Source organism: Corylus avellana, chromosome ca8 (genome assembly GCF_901000735.1).
Source record: "Corylus avellana chromosome ca8, CavTom2PMs-1.0".
Taxonomy (NCBI): Eukaryota; Viridiplantae; Streptophyta; class Magnoliopsida; order Fagales; family Betulaceae; genus Corylus; species Corylus avellana.
In genome coordinates, this window is record NC_081548.1 from 19,482,440 (window position 1) to 19,493,799 (window position 11,360).

At 33.0% G+C, this 11,360-nt stretch overlaps 1 protein-coding gene and 1 pseudogene across 1 annotated transcript; both read left to right on the forward strand.

The window, feature by feature from the left end:
- The first annotated feature begins 6,197 nt into the window (after positions 1 to 6,197).
- LOC132191001 (ATP synthase subunit a, chloroplastic-like) lies at positions 6,198 to 6,728 on the forward strand (annotated as a pseudogene).
- A 2,375-nt stretch (positions 6,729 to 9,103) lies between these two features.
- On the forward strand, positions 9,104 to 10,194 carry LOC132191002 (MATH domain and coiled-coil domain-containing protein At1g31390-like). The gene is made up of 4 exons (XM_059606024.1): positions 9,104 to 9,281; positions 9,403 to 9,688; positions 9,781 to 9,947; positions 10,046 to 10,194. The coding sequence occupies exons 1-4, from the start codon at positions 9,104 to 9,106 to the stop codon at positions 10,192 to 10,194; spliced, it is 780 nt and encodes a 259-aa protein (XP_059462007.1).
- Positions 10,195 to 11,360: the final 1,166 nt, after the last annotated feature.

Sequence of the window (11,360 nt, forward strand, 5' to 3'; positions counted from 1 at the left end):
GTTTTCCTCCAAATTGAGTTTGGAAGAAATTCTTCAAACATATTCTATAAAAATGACACGTGTCACTTTTCATGTGAGAATCACATTTTTTTAAATTGCAAAACAAAGTTGGAAGAAATTTTATTAAAAAATCATGTACTTCTCACATGTTATTTAAAAAACATGTGTTTTTTACATGAAAAGTTACACATATCATAGAATAGATTTGAAAATTTTTCTTCAACCCAATTTGAAGGAAAACTTTGTTCATATTAGAATGGATAAATTAAACAGATTTTGTTCTTTGAGGTGACTCATTGAGATTTTACCCAATTTTCTTATATCTAAGGATTGTGTGTGTTAGATTGAGTCTTTAATCATCTCATCTGAAAATTAATTGGCTTTCATTAAGAAAAGCCAAAATTTTTTATAGCATTCAAAATCGCATATCACAATGCATGCATGTTCTAAGAGCCTCCATGTGAGCAGAGCAACACCGTTGTACGTACATCAATAGTGTAATTCAATCATTTTCTTCTTTCCCTTCCACTTGAGTTGTGTGGCTGAATCCCTTGAGAGCTATTCACGAAGTAACAAAGTCGTTTAGGGAATCATTTTCTTCTTTCCCTTCTCTTGAGTTGTGTGGCTGAATCCCTTGAGAGCTATTCACTAAGTAACAAAGTCGTTTAGGGGAAAAAAAAAATGTAACAGAAGTGACCATGCAGGAGAATGAAACGACCGTGGAGTAGCCCAGATATATTGAAACTCCTTCCTTAATGCATGCAGGGCCGTAGTTCTTTGAGCTTCCTCAGAATATCAGAAGCAGGAGAAAAGAGTTCAAAAGAAAGGCATGGAAGTGGTATACCCTCTTTCTGCTGACAATGATGCAACTGGTATACCCTCTCTCTCTGATTTTTGGTGACTTGCTTTATGTTCTTAGTGTATTTATGAAAAAGCTGCATGGCCAATTCTTGCTTGCCTCTCAAACATGTATTTGAGTTAAAGTTTAGCAATGTTGAAAAATAAACTTAAAAACCAGCATGATGGAGCAACTTAGTCAAGTACTCTAACTCTAAGCTGCATTTCAGTCATATATATTATAAACTTTTATTTATTTCGTAGTATATTTTTGAAGAGGGTAAAATTCAACTCCAGGCTAGCGATTCACAATCTACTTTAGGTCAATTATATATGTAAGGTAAATAGATGTACTAAATTATGGGATTGAATACGCTATCCTAATACTTCTGTCAAAATTATTTCGAATACAATGGATAGAACCCAAAATTCCCCTCTTTAGAGGTAGAGAGCTACCAATTGGCTAAATAAATTAGGCAAATTAAGGTTTGATATAATAAATTTGGAAATTTAAGAACCACTCTACTGTCCAACCCAATGGCTTCTGATTCAATATATAATTAACTATCAACATGCAAAAAAAGTATCACAATAATTAGCTTCATATTTTTTTAATCTGATTTTTTTTTTCAAAAAAATAAAAAATCAGGAATCGTTCAATCAACTAGAGATCTTCCACCAGCTCATTATACATTTCAAATCAAGAATTTCCCAAAACTGTTAGGGATGGAGGAGGAAAAATGTAACTCGGGCGAGTTTGAAGTTGGCGGCTATCAATGGTTCATCTTGAGGACTCTCCTTCATATTGGGACCCCCGGAAGTTAGGTTGTCCGAATTTCATTGAACTGAGCAACCTAAGGAACGGGACTATGGGCTCCACTTACCTTGGGCAGGTTGGCTGACACCTTAGGCTGACTAGAGTAGGTGGGGCCCGTAGTCTCCTTACTTAGGCTCAGAAATTCAGGCAGTCTAATTTCAGGAAATTCCCATCCCCCCTCCCCTCCCCCCTTCTCCTTTCAGTTTATTTTTCTTTCTTTTTTTTTCGGATAAAAAAATATGAGCATTTTCATTTCTATGTCTAGGAGATTGGTACTTTACCCAAATGGAAAAAAGAATAGCAATGTGAACGGTCACATCTCTCTATACTTGGCAATAGCAGCTACCAATGACCTTCCACTTGGCTGGGAGGTTAATGTGCACATAAGATTCTTTGTGTTTGATCAAATCCGAGACAAGTACCTGAGTATTCACGGTACCTTCGCCAAAAACTTAGTAAATATTGTACACAATCTTAGACTTGAGCTTTAAGTTTAAAGCTTCACTTGCAGTTTGTCCATCTGGATATATTTCGCTAATATATTTACAACTGCTTGTGAACCTCAACAACTTAGATGCGAGTGGGAGGGTAAGACGCTTCCATAAATTGAAGACTGAATGGGGATTCGATCAGTTGCTTTCTCATGATACTCTCAATGATTCATCAAATGGTTATCTTGTTAACGACACTTGTGTCTTGGGGGCAGAAGTTTTTCTTATTAAATATAATGGCAAAGGGGAGAGTTTGTCAATGATAAATGAACCTCAAAGTAATATTTTCACTTGGAGGATTGACAACTATACAAACATGAAAGATGAACTATACTCTGAGCATTTCACTGTTGAAGGGCGAAGATGGTAATTTGCGTTTTGCTCTTCTATGTCAATCTCAAATAACTTTACTTATTCTGTTAGTTCACAACCTTTTATCTATATATTTTGGATACAGGAAGTTGAGACTCAATCCGAAGGGATTAGGAACAGGAGCAGGCACATGCTTGTCTCTTTATCTCTACTTAGGTGATTCAGAAACTATTCCTCCCAACAAAAAATTGTGTGCAAAATACAAGTTGCGAGTAAGGGACCAAATCCATGGCAATCACCATGAAAAGACAGGTCTGTTCTTTTGATTTTCACAAATATATATATATATATATGCTCTAAGCCTTCATTTCTTTTTGACCTCAACAGAAGAAAATTTTCCTGAAAAGTTACACGAAAAACCAATCTAAAAAAATCTAATAATATGACCAATTCTTACCTTACAGTTGACCATTGGTTCTCTGATCGTATCGGTTATGGTGTCCACGAGTTTTTGCCATTGAGAGATCTCCGGGACGAATCAAAGGGCTACTTGGTACGTGATGGTTTGTTCATTGAATGCCAAATCGATGCCATATCTGTTCTTTTTTAAAGATTTCTCCTCAAATTAACACTATGTTTAAATTGGAGAAGCATTGTCTCATTGAATGGTAATTGGTAACAATAATAGATTGCCAATTCTGTCCTCTTATTTTTCTTTTCTTCAGATGGGTATGTAAAAGTTTTCTATTTGCATGTCCTCAAAGTTTAATTATGTTCAATCCATTGCACTGGTTAATATATATATATATCAAGTATTTTTGTGCTATGAAGTAGTACTTTTGGGTAAGTATTTCTTTAAAAAAATGATTAATAATTTTTTTGGTACCTCGGTTTACACGTTTTAGAATGTGACAAATCTAGTACCTCACATATGGGAAAAGACGGAATCACTACCTTCGTTAGGTTTTGTCAGTCCCAACTAACGGAAGTCCACATCATCTCCATTAATATCGCGACATGTTGCCTAAAATTAAAAATAATTAATAATAATAATAATAATAATAATAAATGAAATTTTGAGGTCCTCGTTTTCTCTCTGCATGAAAATCACACAACTGGCTATGATTCCTTCCAATTCACCGGCCACTCTCCACCTGAACCAAAAACGGAGAGGAAGAAATTGAGAGAAGAAAAAAGCAATCTCTCTCACTCTCTCACTGATATTAATTTCATTGTTTTACTAGCTATTGTTAGCCGTAATGCAAAGAATTTTATTTTCTTAAGAGACGATTTTTGTTGGAAGTGAATTTAGTAGGAAAAAAATGCTGGATTTTAATCTAAGTGTGGGTTCAGCGAATTCGGGCTCGAATTCAAAGGAAACAGTGACGGAGAAGCTTCGACACTTCTCTGGAAGCCCAAAGGAGAGCTCCGGAAGCTTCAATTCCTCCACAGTTAGTGCCGGCGACAAGGTCTCCACCGCCAAACACAAAAGCAAAAAAGAGGAAGATATTTGGACCTGGAGCTGGGACTTAGAAGATGGGCATCCTCTTCGCCCAGATCCAAAAAAGACTTCAAAATATAAATAAATAAATAAACAAAAAATTTAGTGTGAATCACAAGGACAAGACATTTTGCTTTGTATTTAGTTTATAGAAATTTTTCCAGATCTGAAGATTACTGTAAGCCTTCGATTTTCTCGGCGACAACTTTGGTTTTGATTTAGTTTTGTTTTGATTATGCGTTGAATGAGGTTTTGATTCTGCATGGAAGTCATGGTAGACAATGAAGGTGATGGAGCCGACAGCGAGTAGAGAGAAGGCGCAGATAAAGGGGAGTAGAGGAGAGAAAAGAGTTCGTTGTTGGAGAAGATAGGTTCTTGTTGATGATGGTGGGTATGGAAATCAAAAGGGTGGGCACGAAGGAGGACTTGGGTGTTTTGGGGGAAAGGATCGGTGAGGAGGTGGAGGGTTGGGTAGACGACGAGGGAGAAGGAGAAAGGAAGCAAGAAGAGCATCGAGAGAGCCTTTTTTTTTTTATATTGTTTAATTATTATTATTATCATTTTAATTTTTAGGACACGTGGCATATTATGGGAGTGACACGTGAAAATTTCGTTAATGGGACTGACAGAAATCAATGAAGCTATTGATTTTGTATTTGACTCTTTTCCCACAGGTGAGGTATCAGATTTGTCACGCCTTTAATTAGAAAAAAAATAAAAACGTGTAAACCGAGATACCAAAAAAGTTATTAATCCTTAAAAAAAGATTGGCCGAACTCCCCAAAGCTTCAAAGAGATAAAAGATTTTCATAAAACTTTGGTTTTATTTAATAAACACAAATATGTGATCATAGTGTTATTTGTCTATGTTATTTAATTAGGATTAATAAAGAAGCAAAAATCAAAGAAAAAGGTCTATAAATTTCGACCGAAAGAAACTTTTTGTTTCTAAAACTAAAATTTTGATTGAAAGCTTTCATATCTTGATTAGATTTGTTTTTTTCTTTATGATATGATACATGCAAATAAACTTAGATTTAATCTAGATTTGTTTTTTTATAAAAAATAAAAAATAAATAAATAAACGAAGAAAATATTTGTTTTCATAGAAATACACTGGCTTGAAATTTTCGACCAAGAAGGATTTTGTTTCTAAAAAGAAATTGATTTTCATAGACTATTTAAAGTTAAATATAAGCGCTTTCATATATTGATTAGATTTGAATTTTTGATGAAATGATACCTGCAAAATTAACTTAGATTTAATTTAACAAGAAAATATTGTTTTCATAGAAATATCTATGCATGAAATTTTCGACCAAGGAGGATTTTGTTTCTAAATAAAATGATTTTTATATACTCGATTTAAAGTTAAACATGAGCTTTACTTGAACTTAATATAGATTTAATGTAAAGAGTAGAAAGAATTAAGTTTCTTTAGACATATAGTGCATAGAATTTTGGGCCTAAATTTGGTTTCCTCTTAGGAGTTTAAGCCTAGCGTTAAGAAATTCAAAACCTAAAAGGCAATAGAAAGTGTCGTTAGGGTTTTGGGCCTAATGGGAAGTCATTTGAACCAAAAAAATTTGCATTTTATTTTTTTTAAAAAAAAATAATTACTACTTGATTATATATATTTTGAAGTAATATGTTATCAACAAACTAAGAAATAAGATTAGCTATTCTATTCCACATTTTTTTATCCTAATAATAGCTATTCATTTTTCTAATATGTTGAAGAGACAATTATCTCACTTGCAAACATATCTGGGAGGGATTAAATATATGACGGGATTACCTGATATTGTAATAATCGTTGATCAGCAAGAAGAATATGCGGCTCTTCGGGAATGTATCATTTTGGGAATTCCAACGATTTGTTTAATCGATACAAATTGTGACCCGGATCTCGCAAATATTTCAATTCCAGCAAATGATGATGTTATAGCTTTAATCTGATTAATTCTTAACAAATTAGTATTTGCAATTTGTGAGGGTCGTTCTAGCTATACGAAATACGTGATTAATAATAAGATATAAGATAAATAAATTATTTGGGGAACTCCATAGATTTATGAAATCGGTTACCATTCCTTAATCGCACAAAAGAGATACAAGTAATAGGGGTATTATGTAATTAGTTAATATACAAAACATATAATTCAAGTAGGCAAGTCGAAAAATAGATGGTTGAATCAAAATAATTCTTTTTAAAGTTCTATTTCCTTAAGAGGGAAATATGAATGTTCTATTATGTTCTATCAACACACTACTAAAAGGGCTGTACGATATATCTGGTGTGGAAGTTGGCCAACATTTCTATTGGCAAATAGGAGGTTTTCAAGTCCATGCCTAAGTACTTATTACTTCTTGGGTTGTAATTGCTATCTTATTAGGTTCCGCCATTATAGTTGTTCGTAATCCACAAACGATTCCTACTGACATTCAGAATTTCTTCGAATATGTCCTTGAATTCATTCGAGATGTGAGCAAAACTCAGATTGGAGAAGAATATGGCCCATGGGTTTCCTTTATTGGAACTTTGTTTCTATTTATTTTTGTTTCGAATTGGTCAGGTGCTCTTTTACCTTGGAAAATCATACAATTACCTCATGGGGAATTAGCCGCACCTGCAAATGATATAAATACTACCGTTGCTTTAGCTTTACTCACATCATTAGCATATTTCTATGCGGGTCTTACCAAAAAAGGATTAGGTTATTTCGTTCTGACCATCTGTCAGAGAAAAAAGAACGAATGGATCTTGTAGGATTCCCAAGAAATTCTTCAATTTCTTCCAGAAGTAGATGATTATTTCGTTCTGTTTGAAGAAAGGAAGGATCCCAAAGAATCGATCTTTCTTTTAATTGTTGAATATCTCGTTGATTGATCAATGTGTGATATTCCGAATCCTCATTACTAATGGAATCGAAATGATCTCTGGATTGATCAAAAGATCCTTTCAATTGGCTAGAATCCGTTACTTGAACAAAACTAGATCTTGTGGAATCATATTGAATATTTGACGATACATTTCGTACCTTGTTAAAAAACCGATCCTTGTTTACCAACCACACATTGTCTAACCAAATCCAATTCTCTCTCGATATGTTCCTCAAAAAATCCGATTCGTGCAGATTCTTCCCCCAACTAAAGAAGAGATCTTGGCGGAATTGCCACATATGAAATTGAGCACAATTTTGCAAAGAAATAGCCCACTTGGTTCTCGAGAAGAGATGGGAAACATGCTCAATATCATTTGATTGAATAGTTGACTCAGCTACTTCAATTGGTATTTTTTTCACGAAAAGCAAACATGAGATAACAAATCCAGTCTTTCACTAAGATTTCGAATAGCTGTTCCGAATTCAAGTTGATTATGTTTCGCCTCTTCCTCGGAGAAAGACGATCAAACAATTCCCAATCATGGTCCTTGCGGATCGGATCATCAATATAATATACAAAAGAAACTCCAGATATTTGATATCTTTCTCTTTGAATGAGAACAACTGAGAAAATTGGGAAGATTAATATTATTGACTAACCTTTGAAAAGTATTTGAATGGTGCTGAGATCGACTTATTACAAGTTGGAGAAATAATTTCATTTGATAGAAGAAGGGATCCGTTAACAGTGTGAGAAGGTGTTAAGTTTATTAAAAAAAATATACATGTCAATCTTTTAAACTGGTCCAAGGAAATTTCCTCAAACCCAAGTCAAATAACATGGAGCTGTTGCAAAGTAAACCGCAAGAAGCTAATTAGTTGATTATTTTTATTGAAAGAATATGAACAAGTTTTTTTGTTAAAGAAAGCCTTTCATAAGCTTTGCAGAGTTTTCTTATATATATATATATAGAGAGAGAGAGAGAGAGAGAGAGAGAGATTAATTTGATTATCAAAATTTTATGATTGGATATTTTGAGGCCTAAATAATTAATATTTTTTTTCTAAATGGTTCTAAATTGTCAGTAATAATAAATGGCACCCATAAAAGGTCACAACATAAAAGGGTGGTTGTTTTGGTTTAGAATTTTCGACTGAATCAAATCTTAAAAATGGTTTGATTAAATTTTTTTTTTTTTCTTCTTATTTCTCTACCATTCTTCGAATGTTTCACCTTGGTGGCCGCAATATGTAAATGCCTCCAATCCCATAATACGAGGAGGATTGGTGATTTTTAAAATACTATTTGATTAACTTAAGGATATATAAGATAATTAACATAAAAAATTAGATTAGAATTGACAATCAAATAAATAATTGACTCTAGTAGAAAAATCCCAAATTATTTATACATATTTATCGATTTCACATAGATTATTAAAGGAACTTTGTTGATTCCAGACTGGTTTTTTTTTTTTTTTTTGGCGAGTGACTCCAGACAATTAATAGTTTAGATTTATGCAATTTAGAAGACATACTCAACAGTCAACAGCATTTATAGTGCATTCTCTCCCTTCTACTACAACTATATATATTTGTCTCTTTATTTTCTTTTTCTTTTTTTCTTTTTTTCTCATCCTATTGGGAGAAATAAAAATACCCTATTGGGAAACTTAAAAGTTCTTTTTTCATCCTATTGAGAGAAATAAGTATGACCAAGTCCCCAGGCAAGAGAAAAGGAAACGGCCATGGAGTACACCGTCACCCATATATTCAGACTCCTTCGAATGAGTACAGAACCACCTAGAAAAAATGAAAGTTCAAAAGAAAGACATGGAAGATAAAACTTGCCATCCTCATCACCCTGATGACAATGATGAAACTGGTAGATTCTCTCTCTTTCTCGCGCTCTCACTAATTGTTGGGTACTTGCTTCTGATGCTGCGACTTGGACACATTTCGATCTAATTTCTTTTTCTTTTTTTTTTTATGATTATTTTTTTAATCTCAGGAATCGTAAGATCAACTCGAGATCTCCCTCCAACTCATTATATATTTCAAGTAAAGAATTTCTCGTTACTGTTAGAGATGGAAGAGGAAAATTATTGCGAATCCGGCCAGTTTGAAGTTGGCGACTATAAATGATGCATTATGAGGATCCCCTTCCTCTTTTCATAAACTGTTTTTTGGTTTTTTGGTTTTTTTTTTTTTTTTTTTTTTTTTTTCTGGGATAAAAAAATATATCAGCACTCTCATTTCCATGTCTAGGAAATTAGTACTCTATCCAAATGGGAAAGTGAAGAGCCATGGGACCGCTTACATTTCTCTATACTTGGAAATAGCAGCTACCGAGGGTCTTCCACTTGGGTCGGAGGTTAACATGAACATAAGATTCTTTGTGTTTGATCAAATCCGAAACAAGTACCTTAGCATTCAAGGTACCTTCACCCAAAACTTGTTTTCTCTTGTAGTTTGTCCATCTAGATGTATCTCGCTAATATATTTATATTGGGATTTGATATGTGATTTTACAAATGCTTGTGAACATCAACAACTTAGATGTGAGTGGGAGAGTAAGACGCTTTCACAACTTGAAGACTGAATGGGAATTCGATCAATTGCTTTCCTATGATACTCTCAATGATCTATCAAATAGTTATCTTGTCGATGACAGTTGTGCCTTTAGGGTAGAAGTTTTTATTATTAAATGTACCGGTAAAGGAGAGTGTTCGTCAATGATAAAGGAACCACAAAGTAACTATTTCACTTGGAGGATTGACAACTATACAGACATGAAAGATCAAATTTATTACTCTGAGCATTTCACTGTTGAAGGGCGAAGATGGTAATTGGCGTTTTACTCTATGTCAATCTCAAATAGCTTTACTAGCTTATTCTATAAGTCCACAACCTTTTATCTTTATATTTTGGATACAGGAAGTTGAGTCTCTATCCGAAGGGAAATGGAACAGGAGTAGGCACATGCTTATCTCTCTATCTCTGCTTAGGTGAATCCGAAACTCTTCCTCCCAACAAAAAATTGTGTGCAAAATACAAGCTGCGAGTAAAGGACCAAATCCATGGCAATCACCATGAGAAGACAGGTATGTTCTCTTGATTTTCACAAAAATATGCTCCTGAGAAGTTACATGAAAAATCAATCTAAGAAAATATAATAATATGACAAACTCTTACTTTACAGTTGAGCGCTGGTTCTCTGATCCTAGCATCGTTTATGGTATCTACGAGTATTTTCCATTGAGAGATCTCCTGGACGCATCGAAGGGTTACTTGGTGCTTAATGGTTTGCACATTGAATGTATAATTGATGCCGTATCCATTCTCTTTTAAGGATTTTTCCTCAAATCAACACTATGTTTAAAATTGGAGAAGCTTTGTCTTGTTGAATTGTAACAATAATAGATTGTCAATTCTGTCCTCTCCTTCAAAAGGGTATGTAAAACTTTTGGTTATATTTCATAAACACACTACACATGCGTGATCATAGGGTTATTTGTCTATATTATGTAATTAGGATTAATAAAGTAAGATCAAAGAAAAAGGTCCATAAATTTCGACCAAAAGAAACTGTTTCTAAAACTAAAAATTGTGATTGAAAGCTTTCATATCTTGATTAGATTTTTTTTTTTGTTTTTTTGTTTTTTTTTTTTTTTTATTTACGATATGATATATGCAAAATTAACTTAGATTTAAATATTTAATATAGATTTTTTTTACAAAAGAAAATGCAAGAAAATGTTGTTTCATAGAATACACTTGCTTAATTGAAATTTTCGACCAAGAAGGATTTTGTTTCTTAAAAAAATTGATTTTCATAAACTAGATTTAAAGTTAAAAGCTTTCATATATTGGTTAGATTTGAATTTTTTACGAAATGATACATGCAAAATTAACTTAGATTTAATTTAACAGGAAAAGATTGTTTTTTATAGAAACATCTGTGCATGAAATTTTCGACCAAGAAGGATTTTGTTTCTAAAAAAAATGCTTTTTATATGCTCGATTTAAAGTTAAACATGAGATTTACATGAACTTAATATAGATTTAGTCTAAATAGTAGAAAGAAAGAATTTAGTTTCTTTAGACATAAAGAGCATAGAATTTTGGACCTAAATTTGGGTTTCCTCTTTAGGTTTAATGCTAGTGTTAAGAAATTCATAACCGAATAGGCCATAGGTCCTTAGGGTTTTGGGCCATAATTGGGTGGTTTTGGGCCTATTTAAAAGCTATTTGAACCAAAAAAAAATTCAGTTTTTTTTTTTTTTTTTTACAACAAAAAAAAAATTAATACTTTATTATAAATATTATGAGTGTTTTAGTAATTTTGATACAATTCTAATGAGAGTAAATATATTATCACCAAACTAAGAGTCTCTTTGGGACCTTGGGTATACGTTTGAGGGGCCTAAACGTGTGTTTAACACTCAAAAAGTCTGTTTGAAAAAAAAAAAAAAAAAAAAAAAAAAAAAAAACTTGTTTGGTAAAAAAAATTAAAA